Source organism: Chiloscyllium plagiosum, unplaced genomic scaffold, assembly GCF_037043375.1.
Source record: "Chiloscyllium plagiosum isolate Xiang-an unplaced genomic scaffold, Cpla_swu_hap1 HiC_scaffold_8, whole genome shotgun sequence".
In the NCBI taxonomy this organism is placed as follows: Eukaryota; Metazoa; Chordata; class Chondrichthyes; order Orectolobiformes; family Hemiscylliidae; genus Chiloscyllium; species Chiloscyllium plagiosum.
In genome coordinates this window covers 69,204,255-69,228,746 of record NW_028270146.1, presented here as the reverse complement: position 1 = coordinate 69,228,746, position 24,492 = coordinate 69,204,255, and the positions used below count along the sequence as shown (strand labels likewise).

Below are 24,492 nucleotides of genomic sequence, written 5' to 3'. Positions count from 1 at the left end.
AACTCTTGGCTTGGCATTATCACGTTTTGGAGTTTAAAGTTTCATGTCTGTTATGTAGAAATGGAATTTGGTTGGCTCCAGTTTCTAATATTGCCATCAAGATGGGAGATTGTAATAAAGAATGCAGGATCCTTGAACACCACCAAGCATACCTAAAAACAAGGTGTCAAAGAATAAGTGATCCTATATCCAACATGTCGGATCTGAACTTTTCGGTCTTACCACGTTAACTGTTTACTACCATTCACCACTTAAACAGCTAACAGGAGTAGAGGCTGCACAAATGTCCCCATCTTTAATGATGTGGAGCCGAGTGCATTAATGCAAAAGAAAAGGATGAAATGCTGAGTGGGTAATCCACCTTGGCCTTCTTTGCTTGATTAGCACCCTATCCCCTCCACTTTTACCATTATCCCCTTCACCACTAATGCACAGTGGCAGTGGTATGTATGGTCTAGAAGATGCATTACCTTGACTCATCAAGGTACCTCTGATAGCACCTTCCATACCTGTGATTTCCATCATTGCCATGTCTTCTCCCACCACTATAACTGGGATTCTCCTTCCAGGATATTTGCTTCAGACCATTCTCTACACTTGAGCAAAGCAACAGCTTCTTTGCCTTTTTGATCAGGAGGTTACCACCTATGAGGTCAAGGCCAGCAACTGTATGGAACATCATCACCTGCAAGATTCCCTTAAAACTGTACATTCCTTCACTGTCACTATGTTAAAACTCTGGAACTCCCTTCCTGACAGGCATCATGGATCGCATACATCCCAAGGGCTGCAGTGGTTCAGGAACCTCAGGACTGCTTATTCTGTGGCAAATAGGAATGGGCAATCAGTGCTAACCTATTCAGTGATGCATATATCCTATGAATTTAATTTTTAAAAATGCAGCTTTAAGAAAAGGATTTTAATTATTAATGGTGTAGAAATTTCAAGATCGTTGCAGAGTTGATTGTAATGATTACTCCAAATTAGCTGAGTTTATTTGGGGTTTCAAATTTTTATCTGGGCAGTATTGAAGAGAGCCCTGTTTATGGAAGAAAACATTTTGAACAAAGTCGTTTAATATGAGTTGTTGTCGATGTGTCCACAGCTTTTGAATTTTTTTTTAGTATGCATTCAAATACCAATGTACTTGTTGCATCGAGTGAATAATGCTAATAAGATGTTTTAGAAAAAATGCATGATTGAGCAAAGCTTGATTTTTTTTTTTTGTTGTTTCGTTCACAGCGTGGCCCTCAAATGCCTTTAATCTTCCTTTATGTTGTGGATACTTGTATGGAGGATGAAGATCTACAGGCCTTAAAAGAATCCATGCAAATGTCCTTGAGCCTTTTGCCACCTACAGCTTTGGTTGGTCTCATTACATTTGGCAGAATGGTGCAGGTTCATGAGCTTGGTTGTGAGGGTATTTCCAAGAGCTATGTCTTCAGAGGCACAAAAGACCTAACAGCAAAACAGCTTCAGGTAGGTTATATTGTTCATGTTGAAAACTTGAGATGCGCAATTAACTTTGAAGTATTTTCCTTTAAATGTTGAAAGAAGCTTTCAAACTAAGTGTCAAGATTTATTTTGAAATGAAAGTACAGGTGTTTAGTGTATTTTTTGCAGCAGATGTAATGGAAATATGTTCATCTTTTTATCTGCTGTAAATTTCATTCTGTTGAGCACGTTTGAAAAACACTTTTAGTCAACTCGTGGGCTTTGGTTAGTTTCTCTGTGAAATTTGACATACAAGTTGGAACTCTTTTTGAGCTTTGGTTTATAAACTTTTTAAGACATTTAAGCCATCTCCTATATATTAGTTCAAAAGTACTGCATCTTGTGCCCTCATTAGAGACATCCTTAATGGCAAAAAGTAAATTGGGAATTCCTTTCTCTCATTCATTAGGTTTCCTCATATGAAGCTCTAATCATGGCCTTTAAAGTCAGACGTCATACGACACTAGGCTTTCGTCCAACAGGGTGGCTCAGTGGTTAACACTAGTACCTCACTGCGCCAGGGACCTGGGTTCAATTCCCGCCTCGGGCGACTGTCTGTGTGGACTTTGCACATTCTCCCTGTGTCTGTGTGGGTTTACACCGGGTGCTCCAGTTTCCTCCCACAATCCAAAGATGTGCAGGTTAGGGTGGATTGGCCTTGCTAAATTGCCCATAGTGTTCAGGGATGTATAGGTTAGGTGCATTAGTTAGAGGGAAATGTTGAGTTAAGAGGGGAATGGGTCTGGGTGGGATACTCTTCGGAGGGTTGGTGTGGACTTGTTGGGCTGAAGAACCTGTTTTCACACTGTCAGGATTCTGTGGTTTCTATGGATTTGTTTGAAATCAGAAGCTTTCAGAGCACTGCCCCTTCATTAAGTGAAGTGAAGAAAGACAAACAGGCACAGAATTTAGAATCAAAAGAGATCAAATGATTGTACGAGTGTGAGTGGAGTGTCAACAGGCTGAATGATACGTCTGTGCAGGTGATCAAGAATGTCAGACGGTGTGAGTAAAGTAGGCAAAAGTATTGAGGACTGCAGATGCTGGAGATCAGAGTCTAGATTAGAGTGGAGCTGGAAAAGCACAGCAGGTCAGCCAGTATCCAAGGAGCAGGAAAATCAATGTTTTGGGCTAAAGCCCTCCTTCAGGAATGAAGGCAGGGAGCCTCCAGGGTGGAGAGATAAATGGGAAGGAGGTGTGAGTAAAGTGTCAACAGCCGGATAACAAGTGAAGGGATGACTTATAATCTGATTAATTAAGGCAGAGTGATAATTACAAAAAAATTAAAAATAAGGTGGTGTTGGAGACTATTTAAATGACTGAAATGACATGATAGGTCTCATACTGCGGGTCTAACCGAAGTAACAAGTAATCCAAAACTGTACATACTAATTAAGGTAGAGACAACATAACAAATTATCAAGGTGATGGTGTCAAAGCAGGAAGGTAATTAAGATTTTATGAATACAGATCAGTGTGGTAGGGTTACATGTAGTGTGTGACATGAACCCAAGATCACAGTTGAGGCTGTCTTCGTGGATATAGAACTTAGCTATTAGTGCCTGCTCGACGATTCTGCATTAATGTATATATTGAAGGCCACCTTGGAGGACCCTTGCCTGAAGATCGGAGGCTGAATGTTCTTGTCTGCTGAAGTGTTCCTCAACAAGCTGGGCACATTCCTGTCTGGTGATTGTTGCGCAGTGTCCATTCATCCGTTTTTGTAGCATTTGCATGGTCTCACCAATGTATCATGCCTTGGGGCATCCTTGCCTGCAGCTGATGAGATAGACAGCATTGACCGAGTCACCTGAGTATCTGCCATGTATGCAGTAGGTCGTGTTCCCACGTATGATGGTTGTATCCATGTCGATGCAGTGTCATGTCTTGTAAAGGTTGCCCTAGCAGGGTTATGTGTTATTGTGATCAATGTTTTCCTGGAGACTGGGTAGTTTGCTGCAAACGATGGTCTGTTTAAGGTATGGCACTTGTTTGAAGGCGAGAAGTGGAGACGTAGGGATTATCTTGAGATGTCTGTCAACATTGATGACATGTTGAAAGCTGGGAAGAAAGTGGCATAGTTTCTCTGCTGTGGTGAAGTACTGGATGTCAAAGGGTACTCTATTGGTCGTGTCTTCTGAGGAGGTTGTTGCAGTTTTTTGCTGTGGCATGTCAGAACTGATCATTGAGTTCAGCATTGTATCCCATTTTTACGAGGGTGTCTTTTAGTATCTTGAGGCATCCATTGCATTCTCCCTTGTCTGAGCAGGACTTGTCCACTGGGGATGGCTTCTTTTAATATGTTTAGTAGGGAAGTTAGAGAAGTGAAGCATTGTGAGTTTATCTATGGGCTTGTGGTAGAATGAGGTACTGAGTGTCTATCCTTGATGGAGATGCAATGATACTGATTCTAAAAAGTATCCATAGGAAGTCTGGTGGGATGAAACTTGTGGATATTGTTGCAGTCGTTTCAATGATTCCCTGCCATGAGTCCCAAGGAAGGAAATATCGTCAGTGTATCTGTGTTTAGCTTTGATTAGAGTTCCTGTGCAGCAAAGAAGTCTTGTTTGAACTTGTGCATGAAAATGATGGCATATTGGGCTGCAATGTTGGTCCCTATGGCTGTTCTGTGTGTCTGGATGAAGAACTGGTTGTCGAAGGTCAAGATGTTGTGGGCGAGGATGTAGTGGATGAATTACAGGATGGTGCCTGGAAATTGGCAGTTGTTGGTATTGAGTACCGAGGCTGTTGCAGCGATCCCATTGCCGTGGGGGATGCTGGTGTAGACTGCTAAAATGTCTACTGTGATGAGCAATGTTCCTAGTTCAACTGGTCCTTGGGTGCTGAGTTTCTCTAAGAAGTCTGTAGAGACGTGACAGAAGCTGGGGTCCTTATACATTGGGTTTCCCTCGACTTAGCCAGAGAGGTTCTTACATAGGGTCCCATGGCCTGATATGATGGGATGTCCAGGTGTTTTGGCTTTATGTATCTTCAAAAGGCAGTAGAAGTCTCCTATGTGAGAAGATTGTGGGTTCAGAATGCTTAGGATACTCTGAAGGTCTTATCAGGCTGTTGAGTTAATGTGTGTGTTATTTAGTCAGATTAGCAGGTAGTGTTACTAGTTGTTCAGTTGGTATGTTTCTTTGCAGTAGTCCATTCTATTCTGCATGACGATGGCTCCTCCTTTGCTGGTTTGATGGCGATGTTGCGATTGATATTTAGAGCATAGATGAGCATTGCGTTATGATTGGGTGACATTTTGCGCTATCTTGTGAGCATATCTGATGAATCTGGCTTTAACACACCTCCTCCCCTTGAGCATACATGTCAAGCCTGGGGCAGCGGCCTTCTGGAGGAGTCCAATTTGACTCTTTCTTCTTTGGTCAGTGCACTACAGATCTCTGTCGCTTATTCCAGTTCATTGGTTGTCTCATTAGTCTTGCTGCTGACAACTTGAGGTTTGTTGAAGAATTCCTGGAGCTCTGCCTTAATTAATTGGATTATAGGCCATCCCTTCACTTATTAACACTTTACTCACACCATCTGACACTCTTGATCACTGCAGAGTTATAATTCCACATGTCGACACTCTACTCACGCCATTTGTATAATCTTTTGATCTCTGATTATAAATTCTGTGCCGATGTGTCTTCTCTTCATTTTGTCTGATGAAGCTGATGAAGCTCTGAAAAGCTTGTGATTTCAAATACACTGGTTGAACTATTACCTGGTGACTTCTGACTTTGTCCACCCCAGTCCAACATCACACCTCCACACCGTGGCCTTTAAAGTTTGATGCCAACTTTCCAATGTTATTTGAGATTGTGGATGATGAGTGGAAGATGTAAATTGTTTTATTTGCAAGCTGTTCAGTATTTCTTTAAATATTTGTGGCAAAACATGAATCTTAATCTGATTGCATTTCTTCAAGTAATCCATATTTCGTATAAAAACAAAACTGGACTAACGTTTTCGCTACTCTATTTGCTGTAATTTTCCCCAAAACTGGTGGGGGTTGAACAGAGTAGACCATGAAGTGGGCTGTTCAGTCGTGAAGAAAGCTTTTCTGCTCCTATTCCATGAGCAAAATGACCAAGTCAAACACAGGATGGCAAGGTGGCTCTGTGGTTAACACTGCTGCCTCACAGCACCAGGGACCAAGGTTTGATTCCAGCCTTGGCCAACTGTTTGTATGAAGTTCACACGTTCTCCCTGTGTCTGTGAGAGTTTCTGCTGGGTGCACCGGTTTTTTCCCACAATCCAAAGATATGCAGGTTAGATGGATTGGCCATGATAAATGTGGGGTTATATGGTCAGGTGGGGGCTGACTCTGGTGTGGGACGCTCTTTGGAGGTTTGGTGCAGGCTTGATGGTCCAAATGGTCTCTTTATGCACATAGAGATTTTATGATTCTATGAAATCTTGCCGAATTATCTGTACTTGTTAAAAAGATACTGTTTTCTACTCGAGATAAGGGTCCTGAGCTGTCTGTTAGGACCCTGCTAAATGGTTCTTCAAACAGTTGCAGCTTATTTCATAACTGGGTTTTCCCAATCTCCAAATATGTGGCATATCAAGCAAAATGTGGCCATACGGTTACATAATCAGTTCAATAATGTGTCAGCATTGTAGCAATTTTCCTAATATTAAGTCACTTGCTATTGGAATTTCTTGAGACACTTAAAAAGAATTGTTATGGTACTTAGCTGGAACTAACATGAAATTAACTGCTTCCTATTCCTCTTTGAAGTGGTTTCCATTTCTTCCTTAATACTGTCTTTTAAATAACAATTCACGTGTATTAATACTGATTCAATTTTTGACTATGCTGTTTGGTATAACCCTCAAATCGGGATCTATTGTTTGTTTTTCTGTTAAAGAAGATTGATGAAACATGTCAGCCTCCTTTTCTTTACCTTTATCCCTTTGACTCAATTTTTGAAAATTTAAATAAGTCAACTGAATATCCAAAAAAGTACCTTTTTTTAATATAGACCTTTTTCCTTTCTGTGTAATTCTACAGGCCTGAGGTCTAGTTGTGACATAGTCACAAAACAATCCAGGATGTTTTTCCTGCAGCATCTCCAAGTTTTTTTTGCTACATTGTGCTGCTCCTTTTTCTACTGATTGTCCCACCAGCCTTTTTTGAGGCCAGTCTTTTGGAACCAGTTAGGTTATTCCCCAAAATAAAATCACTTCCTTCTGTAATGATTTGTACACTACTTCAATTTAAACCTCTCCATTTACCAAGTCACTCGTTAATCCAACTCAATATAATGGGACGTATTTGTAATCTTAATGTACATCTCCAATTAATATTTTCTTCTTCACTGACCCCTTTGAAAGATGCATTGTATCTGCAGACAGCATAACTGAGTGACTCGCTCCGGTGTTTCCTAATATCCGTTCTGATTTACCTATTTATTTAGAAACGTAAACAAATATTTCCACTTTTGAAACAAAATATTCATACTTTCAGTGGTCTGAGTCTCTTAGTAATCGAGAAAATTTTCTTGACTGCCCTGAAACATCTCCCTTCTTTGTAGGTTCTTGGGGAATTGCTCCACTTGAGTTACAGCTATATTTTCAATAACTGTTTCTTTTCCTGAGGCAACCTTTGCTGAAGATTCCTTAAGTGTTCCTATTACTCCATTCAGTTTCCTATTTTAACTTGCAATAATTGGCTTTATTATGTCAAGGCTTAGTACAATGGACTAATGTTATTTTCTTTGTCACTTTCAGATTCAGACCTTTCTACTATTATTATCGTCGTCATCATTGTCATCTTATGTCTAGATTCTAAACTTTTTCCTTGATTATTTTGGAATTAATCAGTTTGCTCCCTAAAACTAATACCTTTACATCCCCAGATTTTCCAGTTTCCTTCATGATTTCCATTTAACCAATTCTCCATAAGTAACTGTGTAAAAGATACCAGTACTGCTGCTTCTTGAATCTTTGATATTTTATGCTCATCTAAATTATTCTTGAGGTTTGCTGAAATATGAATTTTGGAATTCGTCCATCATCATGATTTTGTTTACAATTTCATCCTTGTGACATTTTGCTTTTACTTCTAACTTCAATTGCCAGATCTTTCAGTGGAGCCTTAATCGAACATTTCAAATAATTAACTTAGGTTTTCTACTCCTAGAAATGTCTTAGTAAAATTTAAATCCATTTTGAAATCCACTTTGTGTATTATACTTCAAAATGACGCTCTGTTTTGTGGCCAGTACCTGCAAGTGCTTGTGCTCGTTTCTTTAAAGATTCACAGATCCTTCTTAAATTCAGTGAATTTTCATGTGCCATGAGCCCTCCACTTTGAATCCAGCTCAAAATAACACTGGAGAAGTCAGATTCCACCGTAAAAAACTTGGTTATTTTTGCTTTTAGTTACTGTGGTGGTTTGTCATTCAATAAATCGACACAAGGCTATAAATGTTCTTTAATCAAGGAACATTAGTTCTCCTCTACTGTAAACGATTTTGGTTGAGTCGAGGAATGGACAATAGATCTGGTTGCATGATTAAAGGCTTTAATTTGCATTGTCAATTTTGTTATTAGGACATGTTGGGCTTAAGTAAACCATTAGCCACCCAGGCAAGTCGTGGGCCTCAAGTTCAGCAACCACCACCGTCCAACAGGTAAACTTCCACTACGACTATATGAAGTTATTGTAGATTAGTTAGTCTGGATCTTGTAGTTATGATGACAGCAAAACTATGCATGTTAGGTGTCATTTACCCTGTGAAACTGACAGCAACTTCTGGTATCTGCACATGCACAGTTAAATGCAGAAATTTGCAAGTTAGTCATGGTTCTTTCTTGCACCTCCACAAGATCCTCTGCTGAAGTCTTTGCAGAGGGCTATCTTCAAAATCATTTCAGTAATGAGAACTATGCCTTTTATCTTGTAATATCACTCTTAAAAACTTATGATAAAAATTATGTCTCCTAATAAGATATAATTGAGATTTTAGTGGTATACTAAATCGTATCTTCCATAAATAAACCCTCTTGTCCTTGAAAACAAACACTATTTGTGTAATGTCAACTTTTTCCATTATGATACTTTCATAGAATCTCTACATTGTGGAAGCAGGCCATTCAGCCTATTGGGTCTACACTGACCCTCTGAAGAGCAACTCAGCCAGACCTACCCTATCCCTGTAACCCTACGTTTCCCATGGCCAATCCACCTAACTTGCCTATCTTCCGACTGTGGGAGGAAACCCATGCAGACACTGGGAGAAGGTGCAAACTCCACACAGTCGCCCAAGTGTCGAATCAAATCCAGGTACCTGGTCCTCTGAGACAGCAGTGCTAGACTTTGAGCCACAATGCCACCCATAGAGATTTAGTTTTTTAAAAAAGTTTCTTAAGGTATTTCAACTTTCAAAATGTACACCCCAATCCTATTTCACTCTGTAAAACCTTTAAGAAGTGCAAAATAATGAGTTCATTGTGCATTTTGATTGACTGTTAGAGAATTCTGCAATTAGGTTAACGACTTAGTCTGCTCGATGATAAATACTATTCTCAATACCTGGGGTTTCTCTGGACTTGGTCCAAGATTAAAATTGAACTCATGAAAAGTAAAATACATGTCATGGGCTATGCAAGGTCTTTGTGTGCAGCTTTCTTTTGAGATCAGTGGCAAGCCACTGTCTGCAAATTCCAGCTATGAATTGAAGTCATGAGAAAGCAAACCATTTGGTTACCTCTTATATAGTTCACTGAGGACATTCCTTGAAGTAGCAACACAGATATTTGTACTTTTCATGACCACTGAAATAATATCTTTTAGCAAAGATTCAGTTTTGAAGTAAAAGGAATACTTTTAATTTTAAAATTAGGAAAATTATGTTTATTAATTATTTGAGGATGCGTCAGTTCCATATTTTCCATGATCAGAGTGTACTTCAAAAAACCCCAAATTTAATTTCAAACAAAACATATTCTGAGATTCTGTTCTATATAATGTATAATCCAAAATTGCTGATAGTTACTTTGCTATATTTTAAATTTGGTAATTTTATATGTTCAAAACCCATGTGGCATTATTGTTGATGGAGAATCAAAGCATAATAGGCTAAGGTACATAGAATATCTGATTTGAATCCAGTAAAGATGGGTAGGATTTTCTGTTGTATGAATTTTGGTAATAACCGTCCATCACTGAGAGAGCATGGCACATAGCTACACTAAATTAGTTCAGCCATATGGATAGCTACTGCACAGAATGACATAGTGGGTGAAATTCTGACTTGTTTCTGGTTTATTTGAGAAATTGTGGTTTAAATAACATCAGCCAGAGTTGAATATTATGTTTAGAGAATGCATAAAACTGCAGAATAATGCTAAATTTATTGTTTAATTTTTTAAATTATGCATTTATTTTAAAATATTTGAGTTGCAAATAGAGACATTTTCAATCAAGTTAATGGGAAAGAGCAAGTAGCTCAAATGATTTTAGTAGAATCTAAAATTTATTTCAAAATTATACCTTAATTGCGATTACATTATAAATAATTTTAATCGAGCTTTGTTTGAACATTTTGAACCTTCTACCGTCTTAGTAAAGATTTCTGAGGAGACCATTGTAATGGTAATATTTAAAGAAGTAATGGGCAGGTAGCTGAAGGATTTAACTTTGAGATCAGTTAAATGGCTTATAGGTCCTGTACTTTCCAATGTTTTTAAAGATATTAGTACTACAACTGAAATAATTTTTCTATTCTTAGCATCTAATGCCACTGTCTGATATTATAAGGCTTTACTTATGTGTAAGGTGTAATTCCCTCTATTCTGCCCAGACTACTTCATTCAATAAATTTAAGGCTCACTTCCATGTTGCTGGCCACCTTGATTTTGATGGGTTTTTTTTTCTATGTTCTACTCTAAGACTTCCTCTGACCTCTGATCAATTATGCCAAAATAAGGCCATTTTTCCCCCCATGGGCTAATTCTTAGCTCTGGATCTGGATCGAGGCTACCTCTTTTACGTTTGATTGTTACAGCCAATAAATAGACTTTCATCTCTGTGTGGCTTGAATTTGAGCAAAATATAAAGAGCCAGTGTCCAAACCACCACAAGCTTCTGCCACCAACTGGCTCTGTTCTAAGTGGGCACGTTATTTGCCAGGTCGGGGCACTTTTCTTTTCTTGCAGCTGCCTGGTATTAGATGAAATAGCTATAAGTTCCAAAAAATGACAGCTTTTAAATGCAACATGGAAAATTTATAATAAATTGATTATAGACTTCGCCAAAAGGAGTGCTGTAAATTCTGCTGCTTGTGCTGCTAGCTTCAATCTTTAAAATACCTGAATGATAGTGGTTTCAGTGGTACATCTAACCACAGTGTTATACTGAGGGTAGCCATAAGGCGATGCTTCATAGTCTCTAAAATTCCTGTTTTGAAGTCTCATTGTTGAGACAGAAGTAATCAATATTATTTTTTGCATGGCAATCTCTGCATTTAATTTCCTGTTCCAAAGTAAATTAGTTTCCCAAATTTCAGATGTTTTAATTTTAAAAATACTCTCTGGGATTTTAGGATCAAGTATTCTGGGATCAACTCTGGCTACTGGCTTTGCCTTTCTGAAATTCTCTTTTTTTTTTCTTTGCAGTAAATGCTTTTATGGATATTTTAGGATTATTCTTGACGTTGCGCTAAGTCTGTATCAAAAGATAAAAATGAAATGAAGCATTGGCCCTGACTTAAGAATTCAGCTATGTATAATTCTATTTTTCTTGTGGAAAGTTGTCTCATAGAAAAGAAATTATGGAGGAAACATTATGCCCTTTATATTTGCTTTATTTAATATTCAATTTTTCTCTGCTTTTGCTACCGATGTATTGTTTAGTACATGATTCATGAAAGCCTGCATCTTGGAAGTGCAATCTATTTGCATACTTCTGTTACTGAATATTGCAGCTCATTTCTCTGTAAACTAGCTGCATTACCAGGCCTGACTTCTGAACATAGAATTACTGATTTCCAGCATTCGCAGTTCTTTGGTTTTTTTTGTAGAGAATTAGTTACAACATACCATTTATCAAATTCTGCCATAATCATCTCACTAACAGAAGGCATCTCAATGGTCCCAAGAAGAGTGCAAATAGTCAAGAATATCCAAATAAAAATAGGAAATCTTCACTGTCTATTGTTCATATATTTAGTGCCATTTCACCTTTAATGCATGCATGTTTTTCATAAATTCTGCATTATTTAAAGCAATAATGTTCACATGTTTAACATTAGAAGTGGTAATTTTTGATGGCTAAACAACAATGAATAGAAATATTCCATTCAGTATTGCAAAGGAATGAAAATGGAAATCCAAATGGAGGCCAATTAGGGGTATGGAAGAGGGGAATGATTATTAGTGAAGAATTAACCACAAAAGGCAGTGAGAAAAGAAATTGAAATGTCCAATGAACTGTAAGCAATCTAGCTGAGCTAGAAAATGAAATATAATGTAGTCAAAAGGAAAATTGCACCACCATCACAGAATTTTTACCTGTGACTAATTAAGATGGCCCCAGCACTGTAACAGGGTGCAAAACGTAACAGTGATGAACAGTAGTGCTTCATGTGGTTCAGCCAGATCCAGTAATGAATGATAAAATCTTCATATGCTAGATCAATCCTACACCCTTTATACTTGAGGGAGAAATGCATGCAAAATTGAGCAGTGATATAATTGAATTGTTTAACATGATGCAATGGTTTCACAGGTTTGGTCAAGGAAACAATTTGCCATGAAGAGGAATAACCTTACAAGCAGAGTTAGACTGTTTAGAAGCAATGTTAGAGAGCACTTTTTCACACACTCAACCAAAAAGCTATTGAGGCTGGGCCAATTCACAATTTCAAAGCTGAGATTGATCAATTTTTGTTCAGCAATTTGCAGCAAATGTTTCAAAGGTACAGGTAAAGGAGTGGTTGAGCAGATTGATGTTTGTAGAAGTGTTAGGGAAAATAGTAGCCAAAGACTAAGCAGTTTGGTGTTTTGCAGTGCAGTTATAAATAACTAGGTGGAGAGTTATTTTTTTCCTGAAAGGCATACCTAGAAGCTGGGTTTGAAGATGTATGTAAAAGGTAGAGAGGCCATGGTTTAGAATTTAAAGTATCAATTTGAATAGGGATGGTAAAAGGGAACAAGACGACAGCAAAATCGAAAGAGAGTGGGCAAAGTGACATGATCTGGAGATGGGGATTGGCTGAAGGGTAGTTGTTCAGTGCAGACGAGGAGCCAAAAAGTGAGAAATACTTTAGTGAGAACTTTGAGAAATGCATGCTTTTGGATGGCTTTTCCAAAACCAATCCTCAGTAAACTTTACAATAACTAACATGATATGATTGTAAATGTTATTGCATATATTTCTGAAGAAAACGTGCCCATCAAGTATAATAGTTTTAACAATATATAATACATATTCATTTGGGTTTCAAATCAAAGACTTTAGAATAGATATATTTTCCAATTGCCCTTATTTATTTACTCTGAAAAGCTTCCAGGATTTCTGTCACCACTAGAATATCTTAGCCAAAACTCTTGATTTGTTTTTCCAGACAAAAAAAATTATCTTGTTGTCAATTCATGATATTCTTCAAAAATGCATAATTAGCAGCAGTTCCAACTTTTGGAAAAGTAGCAGGCACCGTCCGAATGTTAACAACGTACCTTGAACATTCAATCTTTCCAAAGCTCACTAATGGATAAATAGGGAATTGTCATCCATGCCATGAAACCAATGATCAGGCCAAGAAGTGTTTGAACATATTTGGAGCGTAGTAATTCCTTTTATGTCTCGTATTTTAATATTTTTGTTTATTAAATTTCTTGTTTTAATCTTGTATCTGTTTGATCGCTATTTTGGGATCTGAAACATCCTCAGCATAATTATCCTAAAGTGCCTGAAAATATTTTTTTTGTTAAAAAAATGATTTCACAGATTTTTGCAACCAGTTCAAAAAATTGACATGAACTTGACTGATCTTCTGGGAGAATTGCAACGTGACCCTTGGCCTGTACCACAGGGGAAAAGACCACTGAGATCCACTGGAGTTGCTCTATCCATTGCTGTTGGCCTGTTAGAGGTATGTGGCCCTTCAGGAATTCCACTCTATGTATTAACTTTGCAGCAGAGCTAATGTATTATCAGATAAAGCAGTGCTAACTCTTTTTGAATTCATCATAACCATATTAATTTTCCTTACACTTCTAGTAGAGTGGGAAGTATAACCTGAGCACTTATTTCATGTTGTTAGTTAACTGGTTATTTGGCTAAATGCTAATATGCTAGGTTGCACACCATTCCCCTTCCCACCTTTTTTCTGTCTCCTGTCTTCTGAGTGAGAGATGTCATTGATATTGCTCTTTCCTTCAACCAAGCCTTCAACTGGAGCTCTGGAATAGATTGATGTGGGAGTCAAGGAATCTTTAAGTTTTTATTAATTTCAAAATAGATCCTAGCAGTCTACAAATTATATCTGCATATTCTTCTTGTTTTCTGGTCGTAAAAATAATAAGTCACAATAAGAAGTAGTACTTTCTTGCTGTCCATTCTATTCTGTTATGCTTAATACAGAAGAGGGAGCTGTAAGACCTTTTTTTGGTCTTTTTGATTCTCAGTACAGCGATCCTGCAATGGAACAGAATGAAGGATAACACCGACATTTATCCTTTGGGGTAAAGTCAATTTCATGGGACTGTGTATTGTTGTTTAATGTATTCTTTAACGTGGCCCTTGTCCAAAGTGTAGCCTGTGGTGATCTGTTTCAATAAGTTATTGTGTGTTTCTGTGCAAATACTAGGTCTTTGTCCCAAGTGCCTCTTAACTGATAAATTGAAGTATTTTTTTTTCATGTCACCCGTGTAACAATTTTCTGTTACTGCTTTGGGATTGCAAGGTTTGCCAAATTAAAGAGTAAGGAAAACACGTAATTTCAGTCCATATCCCTTGCCATGATAGGCGGCAGAAGCAAGATTGCCTTTTCTTCAAGTGCTGCACAGCCATTTTCCATAAAATCTTTACAATAGTTGCTGAATGAGAAGACCAGAGTCATTCTTTGCGTATTTTTGGATGACAAATCTAAGGGTGAGTCACTGTAACTCTGGCTGCTAATTCTGTAACTTGGCACCAGTGTCAATAAAAGTCCCTTTTAAATTAGAAGTGTTGGTTGAAAATACTGTTTTTACTCTGAGAGGAAATATGATGTATTAGAGGGTTCACACAATCTGTTTGGTACAAGTTTTTTTTAAAATGTTTCTCCCCTTTGAGATAAAGTGGGGAGGTGATGGAAGGATTCCTAGGCTAATTATCCATTAATTGAACAAGATCATGAATGCTGCTTCCATGCCCAACAAGTCCTAGTGTGGAACTTGGACTTGAACTTGAGCTGTTGGCCCAGAGGTGAGGTTATTACCATTATGCCACAAGACCCCTCTCTTTCTGTGACATTGTTTATTGACTGGAATTTTCCATATTAATTTTAAAGTAACTGACAAATCAGGCTTGTCAATCAATTTAATTTCAAATATGTATGTCCTATTCCTGGAATAGAGAACTTGATCATTGGAGAGAAAAACAAAAATGGCATCAGATTATTCATATTTAAACAGGCAAGTTTGATCCCATTTATTATCCTTTTGTGGACAATTTTCTTCTTTCTCACTTTTTTTTGTGAAAGTAATATTCTCTTCTTGGTGTCTTTAAAAAATATGACTTAATTACCATCAAAGATTCAATAATAGTATAACAAAGGAAAACAAACTATATCATCAGCATTCAAACTAAGGGCTGTATGCCCTTGTAATTTGACCCATGAGCCAAATTAAACTGGTGCACACAATCCACATAACTAACTTTATATTTCCACCCACATTGTCTTCTCATTGGTTTACCTGTCTAATTATTGAGAATCTGGAGATTTGAGTGTTACTGGCAGATAAATTCTAAGAATGGCTCATGTTCACAGCTTAGTCAGAGACGTACAGCACGGAAACACAGCCTTCGGTCCAACTAGTCAATGCTGACCAGATATCCCAACCCAATCTAGTCCCACCTGCCAGCACCTGGCCTATATCCCTCCAGAGCCTTCCTATTCATTTACCCATCCAGATGCCGTTTAAATGTTGCAATTGTACCAGCCTCCACTTCCTCTGGCAGCTTATTCCATACATGCACCACCCTCTGTGTGAAAAAGTTGCCCCTTAGGTCCTTTTTATAACTTTCCCCTCTAACCCTAAACCGATGCCCTCTAGTTCTGGACTACCCCACCCCAGGGAAAAGACTTTGTCTATTTATCCTATCTATGGCCCTCATGATTTTATAAACCTCTATAAGGTCACCCCTCAGTCTCCGATGCTCCAGGGAAAACAGCCCGAGCCTACTCAACCTCTTCGTATAGCTCAAATCCTCCAACCCTGGCAACATTCTTGTAAATCTTTTCTGAACCCTTTCAAGTTTCACAACATCTTTCCGATAGGAAGGAGACCAGAATTATGTGCAATATTCCAACAGTGGCCTAACCACTTTCCAAAACCTGGCTTCTTCCTGTACAGCTGCAACATGACCTCCCACTGTAAAACAACTGGTAAGTTTCTTTTGCCGTTTCTAAATCTTCAAAGTGTGCATTAATGAATCATATGTGCACACTTAACTTTAATTCATGTAATTAGCAACAATCTCTAACCAAAAATTTTAAGTGTAGGTTCTTAATTAATGTTATTTCCTTTACTCTGTAAAGAAAATGCCTTATTTTTAAACATATTGAACTTTCAAAAGCTGATTGGGGCAGATGTTCACAGGTAAAAGGACAGCTGGAAAATTGAAAACCTTCAGAAATTAGATAACAAGAGTCCAGAGACAGGTATATTCCTGTTAGGGTGAAAGGAAAAGCTGGTAGGTGTAGGGAATGCTGAATGACTAAAGAAGTTGAGGGTTTGGTTAAGAAAAAGAAGGAAGCATATGTCAGGTATAGACAGGAGAGTGAATCCTTAGGGTGTAAAGGCAGTAGGAATATACTTAAGGAGATCAGGAGGGCAAAAAGGGGACATGAAATAGCTTTGACAAATAGAGCTAAGGAGAATCCAGGGGGTTTTTACAAATACATTAAGGACAAAAGGGTAACTAGGGAGCGAATAGGGCCCCTCACAGATCAACAAGGCAATCTTTGTGTGGAACTGCAGGAGATGGGGGAAGATACTGAACAAGTATTTTGCATCATTGTTTACTGTGGAGAAAGACATGGAAGACATAGACTGTATGGAAATAGATGGTTACATTGTGAAAATCATTTTCAAGGTATGTAATCCTCCATATTACAGAGGAGGACGTGCTGGATGCCTTGAAATATATAAAAGTGGATAAATCCCCAGGACCTGATCAGGTGTATCCTCGACCTCTGTGGGAAGCTAGGGAAATGATTGCTGGGTCCCTTGCTGAGGTATTTGTATCATTGATAGTCACAGGTGAGGTGCTGGAAGACTGGAGGTTGGCTAACATGATGCCACTATTTAAAAAAAGGTGGTAAGGATAAGCCAGGGAACTATAGACCGGTGGGCAATTTGTCGGAGGGAGGAAAGGACGTACATGTATTTGGGAAGATAAGGACTGATTAGGGATAGTCGGTATGGCTTTGTGTGTGGGAAATCATATCTCACAAACATGATAGAGATTTTTGAAGAAGTAACAAAGAGGATTTGATGAGGGCAGCGCGATGGATGTGATTTATATGGACTTCATTAAGTTTCTCATGGGAGACTGGTCAACAAGGTTATTTGTCATGGGATACAAGGAGAACTAGCTATTTGGATATAGAACTGGCTCGAAAGTAGAAGACAGCAGGTGGTGGTGGAGGGTTGTTTTTCAGACTGGAGGCCTGTGACCAGTGGAGTGCCACAAGGATCAGTGCTGGGTCCTCTAGCTTTCATCATTTGCATAAATGATTTGGATGTGAGCATAAGAGGTATAGTTAGTAAGTTTGCTGATGACGCCAAAATTGGAGGTGTAGTGGACAGTGAAGAAGGTTACCTCAGATTACAATGGGATCTTAATCAGATGACCAAATAGGCTGAGAAGTGGCAGATGGAGTTTCATTTAGATAAATGTGAGGTGCTGCATTTTGGGAAAGCAAATCTTCGGAGGATTTATACACTTAATGGTAAGGTTCTAGGGAGTGTTGCTGAACAGAGACCTTGGAGTGCAGGTTCGTAGCTCCTTGAAAGTAGAGTCACAAGTAGATGGGATCGTGAAGAAAGTGTTGGTATGCTTTCTTTTATTGGTCAGAGCACTGAGTACAGGAGTTGGGAAGTCATGTTGTGGCTGTACAGGACATTGGTTAGACCACTGTTAACATATTGTGTGCAGTTCTGGTCTCCAAGGATGTTGTGAAACTTGAAAGGGTTCAGAAAAGACTTACAAGGATGTTGCCAGAGTTCGAGGATTTGAGCTATGGGGACAGGTTGAATAGGCTGGGGCTGTTTTCCCTGGAGCGTCGGAGGCTGAGGGGTGACCTTATAGATGTTTACAAAATTATGAGGGGCATCGATAGGATCAATAGACAGTCTTTTCTCTGGGGTGGGTGAGTCCAGAACTAGAGGGCATCGGTTTAGGGTAAGATGGGAAAGATATAAGGGACCTAAGGGGCAACATTTTCACGTGGAGGGTGGTACGTGTATGGAATGAGCTGCCAGAGGAAGTGGTGGAGGCAAGTACAATTGCAACATTTAAGAGGCATCTGGATGGGTATATGAATAGGAAGGATTTGGAGAGATATGGGCCAGGTGTTGGCAGGTGGGACTGGATTGGATCAGGGTATCTGCTTGGCATGGATGAGTTGGACCGAAGGGTCTGTTTCTGTGCTGTACATCTCCATAACTCTATGTTCCCCAATCTCCAGTCAAGCTTTTAATCAGATTTTTATTTCCCCCTCATTTGCCAACTTTACCTGACTATGTTTACAAGAATTTTCCACATGAGAAATGCTATGTAAACACAAGTTACTGTTGCTACAAAAGTAGCTAAATTTTGAATTGTATTTATTTTTTTTCTCTGTGAAAAAAGTGGCATTGCCTTTTAATACCTGCAGAGGGAGAACCTGAGCTTTAAAGAAATGACCTGCCCAATAGACAGGCTGCATGGTACCTGTTTCCTTTAATGTAGAAGATTAAGAGATGATCCTAGTATAGAATCACATCTCATTGAAATGTTCAAGATTGTTCAAGGAATTTATAGAAAACATGAAGGAAGCTGTTTTCTTTGCTGGGGGATTCCAAGCTATGATGTTAATAGAGCTAGGAGTGATGTCTGACAAGCATTTCTTCCCGTAAAGGGTAATGAAAATCTAGAACTCCACATCCCAATAAGCCGTTGAAGCTGAAAGTTAGTTTAAAACCTTTAGCTCTGTGATAGCAAGAGATTTGTTTAGCAAGGTCTTCAAGAATTAAAGAAACCAAAGTGGATAGATTAAGATACAGAATAGCTGTGATCTAATTGAACAGCAGACCAGACTCAAGGATGAGATTAGCTTGCTCCTATATCCCTGACTGTTGAATTACAGCACAGTAGCCGACTACTGGCTTTATATCATGTCTATGCCAGTGGCATACTCTTCAACTACAGCTACTCATTATAATCTCATAACTCTGCCCTCTTGCTGTACATTTTTCTTTATTTTCAAATATTTTTCCAAAGTTTTAAGTTGGATCATTTGTGCATCAAGAGCATTTATAATAAAGCAGTAGATATCCCTTTGTATGCACAAAGCTTAACAGGCTCAGGCACGGGCATGTGCCATTCTGGCATCAGACACAGCCAAAGGCCAGTTGTTACATATTTATGAAATTATTGCCAAATATTTTCAGCCAGCTGTCCATGATTGTTTACAGCAATTTAATCAATAAGCTGCTTTTAACGGTTAATAAGTCAATTTTAGGCCTTCAGCATACATATTTATGCAAATCCCCGGATTCTGGAGCACAATATCCAGGCTTGAGCTGAAAAGTGGCAAATAACATTTGTGCCACACAACTGTGAGGTAGTGGCCATTTTCAATAAGGGGCAATGTTATTTTCAATGATACTGCCATCATTCAGGTCCTCTCTTTTAACATCCTGGGGGTTACCATTGATTAGAAACTGAATTGAATGGGCCATATAAATGGTGCAAGAGTAGGTCAGAGGCTAGGAATGCTGCAACAAGTAACTCATTTCATGACTCCCCAAAGCCTATTCACCACCTCCAAATCTGGAATGTGATGGAATGCTTTCCATTTACTTGGATGGGTGTACCTCTAACAACACTCGAAGTTTGACACCATCCAGGACAAAGCAGCTGGCTTGATTGCAACCACATCCGCAGTTATACACTCCCTCTGTCACCAATGCTTAGTAGCAGTTGTATGTACTATCTGCAAGATGCAGAAATTCACCAGAGCTCCTAGATAGCACAAACCCACAGCCACTTCCATCTAAAAGGACAAGAGCAGCAGGTACATGGGAGCATTGCCATCTGCAAGTTCCCCACTGAGCCAATCACCATCTTGACTTGGAAAAATGTTGCTACTTCTTCAATGTTGCTGGAATTCCTTCCCTAACAACATGTGGGTCTATCTACAGCAGGTCAAGAAGGCAGCTCACCACCACATTCTCAAGGGCAAGTCAGGAAGAGTAACATGTCGTTTCAGACAACGATGTGCACATCCCACGATTGAATGAAAACAAAATTAATTCCTCAGATTCTCATGTTCATAAAAACTGGATCGCCTTGTATATCCCTGTGCCTTTTTTTTACATTTATATTGCTTGCATTCACCCATTTTACATTATTACTTTTGGTGAAGGTTTTTACACTTACATTCCTGATTAATGTTTACTTTGCTATTTCTCCTGGAACTCGGATTGCATTGTGTGTGTGAGAAATTTGGTTATTTCCTTATTTTAGCATGTTAATTTCAGCCCGGGGACTAAACATTCAGTGGCAATATGGATACAGAATTGTCTAAGCGACGAACAGTGGAAAACTGGGGTTAAGAGTTGCGTTTGAGTGGAGGGAGGAAAAAGGTTGTGTTCCCCAGGCATTGCTATCAAGATCATTGCTGTTTTTATAAAAGCAAATTACTGCAGATTAAGGCAATATAAAATTTAAGTTGTAAATCCTAACAGTACACTGAGAGGAGACAGAGATGGAAGTGTGTTGCTGGAAAAGCGCAGCAGGTCAGGCAGCATCTAGGGAACAGGAGAATCGACGTTTCGGGCATTAGCCCTTCTTCAGGAAGAAGGGCTAATGCCCGAAACGTCGATTCTCCTGTTCCCTAGATGCTGCCTGACCTGCTATGCTTTTCCAGCAACACACTTCCATCTCTGATCTCCAGCATCTGCAGACCTCACTTTCTCCACTGAGAGGAGACAAGCAGGGCAAAGATTTCTGGTCCATGACCAGAAATATTAACTCTTCTATCTGCATACGCTGCCTGACCTGCTGAGGATTTCTAACATCATCTACTTGGAAATGATGTAATTCCAAAGTTTACAATGAATTGAATCCTAAAAATGTAGTTGACATTGAGAAGGATAGTAACATACTTCAGGAGGATGAAATCAGTGCAGAGAAATGTGAAATGATTTTAGTAGGATGAATGAGGAATAGACAATATCAATAAATGGTACAATTTTGAAATGGATTCAGGAACAGAGATCTCGGGTTACATCTTTAAAGATGACAGAATGACTTGAGGAGAATTCTAAAAAATACAAATGGAACCCTTGGTGTTCTTAACAGGAATAGGGTACTAAAGCAACTGCTGTCACTATAGTTAGTGATGGATGTAGATAAGGTTTAACGTGGTAGATCAAATAAGCTGCATTTTGGTTGATAGTGTTGAGTTCGTGTTGGACCGCAATCAACAAGCAGAGAATAATCCATCACATTGCTGATTATGTGCCTTGTAGACATTAGTCAGGATCTAAACAGGGGAGAAGTTAGATATTCCCACCAAATTCTGAGCTCCTCTGACCTGCTCTTATAGCCACAGTATTTATGTGGCTGGTCCAGTTCAGTTTCTGGCTAATGTTAATCCTCAGTTGTACACTGAGTGAATTGAATTGTCTGAAGTATGGCATCAACACTGCTGTGAATATGGAGAAGCTAAAATAGATCATACTGTCAGCACTGACTGAAAGGGTTGCAAGTGCTTGATTCTGTGCATGTCATTGGGAGCCAGTTAGGTTCTCTTTTGTTGGAGATAATCATTCCCTCTCACTTATGTGGCATGCTTGTTATTTCCAATTATTCACCCAAACCTTAATGAAGTCTGAATCTTGTTGCATATTGAGGACAGACAGCTTCTGTATCTGAAGAGTTGAGAATGATGTTGAATATTGTGAAGTCATCAGCAAGCATTCCACATTTGGTCTTATGATGCGGGGAAGGTTGTGGATGAAACCGTTGCAGCCTTTCTCTAAAGAAGACCTGCAGCAATACCCAGGACAGGGGCGATTGTCCTCCATTAACCAAAACCTGATTCCCATTGACTCCAGTTCTGCTAAGAGTTCTTGGTGCTGCATTGGTGAAATGCTGTCTTGCCGTCTCACCTCACAATTTTTAGTTACAACTTTGCAGTCCATGTTTGGCTTTAATAAGATCAGGAGCCAAGTGGCTATGGTGAAACCAAAACTGGGAATCACCGAATAGGTTACTGTTGTGTAACTGTCGCTAGATAGCACTGTTGACAACACCTTCCATTACTTTGCAGATGATTAAGAGTAGAATGTTGAGGTGGTAATTAGCTGCATTGGTTTAATCCCAAAAGGCTTTAGAGGGATGTGGGCCAAACACAAGCAAAAGGATTAGTTCAGTCTAAGAAAACTGGTCAGCATGGACAAGTTAGGCCAAAGGGCCTTTTCTGTGCTCTATGACTGAATGACTTGTGAACAGAGTGTACCTGGATGATTTTCCACACTGTTGGCTAGATGTCAGTTGTAGCTGTATTGGAGCAGTTTGGTCTGGGGAGTTGCAAGTCTTCAGGTCTACTCCATAAAGTTGTTAGGTGCCTTTGCACTATTCATTGCCTTCAGCCATATCTTGATACTTTCTGGAGTGAATTAAGCTGGCTGAAGACAGGCTTCTACACTGTTGGAAGCTTGAGGAGAAAGCCAAGCTGGACCATAAGTTCAACATTTCTGTCTGAGGAGGTTGCAAATGTTTGAGCCTTGTACTCTGCACTGATGTGCTGAGCTCCAGCGTCATTTATGATTGTGATACACTTGTCAACTCCGGTAAGTTATTATTTGTCCACCATGACACATTCCAACATCTATTACCATATTTGATTTTTTTTTAATAACTGTGCACAGGCAGTTGTTTTCTGTATGTTGACATTTAAATCTATCTTTATTCACATGTTTGTCTTTCAGTGTTATGCAAAGTAAAACTGACCTACCATGCTGTAATTGTAAAAAATAATCCTGATAATATCACTGACCAGCTCTGTAGGCATTGAATTTTTTTGTCCTATCGAGTAAAGTTGAAACTCATGCAGAGAAACTTATTGAACTCCCTGTAATACTGCAGCATTCAGAATCAGTATTCATTTCAAATTATCCAAGATTGGATGAAGTATATAAACCATTGAATATTTAGGAAAAGTTATCTAAATTGGTATAAGTTATTCAGGATTTTTAGCTTATCCTTACAGAAGTACTAATAAATTGCCATATTGTACATTAGTGGTTTTGATTAATTTCTTAACAGGTTATATTTGCTCCTGTGTTTTCATTTGATGTTTCTTCTTTTAAAATAGTGCACTTTTCCCAATACTGGAGGTCGTGTGATGTTGTTCATTGGGGGCCCAGCCACACAAGGACCAGGAATGGTTGTGGGTGATGATCTAAAGACACCTATCAGGTCTTGGCATGATATTGAGAAAGACAACATTAAATATATGAAGAAAGCCATGAAGGTAAATATTATGCACATCTTTTCCTAAATTGGAACAAAAGTAGGCTATGTAACCATTCCAGTCTATTCTGCTTTTCTGTGAAATCATGGCTCATATGTGATCCAACTTCATAAAGCCACCTTTATCCTATATTACTTAATACCCTGTGAAAGAGTTCCAAATCTCTTCTGGTTTATTTGTGGTAGTTTTCCTTATTTTGTTTGCAGCTCTGTGGCCCTTTGTCCTGAATGCCCAACAGTAGTTTCTCTTAATCTATCTTCTCAATTCTCTTTAATATCTTGAAGACTTTGAAAATTAAAGCAGAGGAGTTGAGGGAGAAAAGGGAAGAGTTCAAATGGTCGATGGGAAGGCGAGGGAAAGGTGGAAATTACAAGCAAAGTTGATGGAATTTTCCTGGGCAAGAGCAGGAATCAACATTGAGACTGTCAATGATGTATCAGGAGAAGAGATAAGGGGGAGTACCTGAATAGGGTTCGAACAATATTTCACGTATTTCAAGAAAGGACAGGCATATCAGACCCATCCAAATTCTAATGTCAACATCTCCTGTTTCGAGGAATTGCCAGTTGGACAATACTTCAACATTATCTCAACTCTTTGACTCCTTCGACTTGAGCAATTGCTAACCAAGTAATTTATTTGCTCCACTTCTATGAGGTAGCAGGTTCATTGCAGGAATTTTATTGGATGTGTCTGGAAAGCCATACAATTAACGTTTTAAAACACCCTTTGACCACTATTATAGTCATCTGTTCAAAAAACAATCAAGTAGATTCATCAGTTTTAGCCTGCTCTTTAATAATCCATGCTGGATCTCTTCAATCAACTATATTGCTCAGGCATAATAATTTTGGAGCATTCTCTCTCTGGTTAAATAGTGGTATTCATAGGATGACAGCTATACTAATCCTTTTTACTATTCTAATTGCTAATCCAAAGTAATTATTCAACCTTTTTACTATTTCCTTGTGAATATTACAGTAAACGGCATGATGGCACAGCGGTTAGCACTGCTGCCTCACAG

General features: G+C 38.8%; 1 protein-coding gene across 2 annotated transcripts in view; it reads left to right on the top strand.

Annotated features, from left to right (window-relative positions):
• Positions 1-24,492, top strand: part of sec23a (Sec23 homolog A, coat complex II component) — a 92,440-nt gene that overhangs the window by 19,184 nt on the left and 48,764 nt on the right. For both annotated transcript variants that reach the window (XM_043697863.2, XM_043697864.2), the window contains exons 5-8: positions 1,243-1,479; positions 8,062-8,141; positions 13,460-13,604; positions 23,310-23,468. In XM_043697863.2, the coding sequence (XP_043553798.1) occupies positions 1,243-1,479; positions 8,062-8,141; positions 13,460-13,604; positions 23,310-23,468 (621 nt within the window). The remainder of the gene's footprint in view (positions 1-1,242; positions 1,480-8,061; positions 8,142-13,459; positions 13,605-23,309; positions 23,469-24,492) is intronic.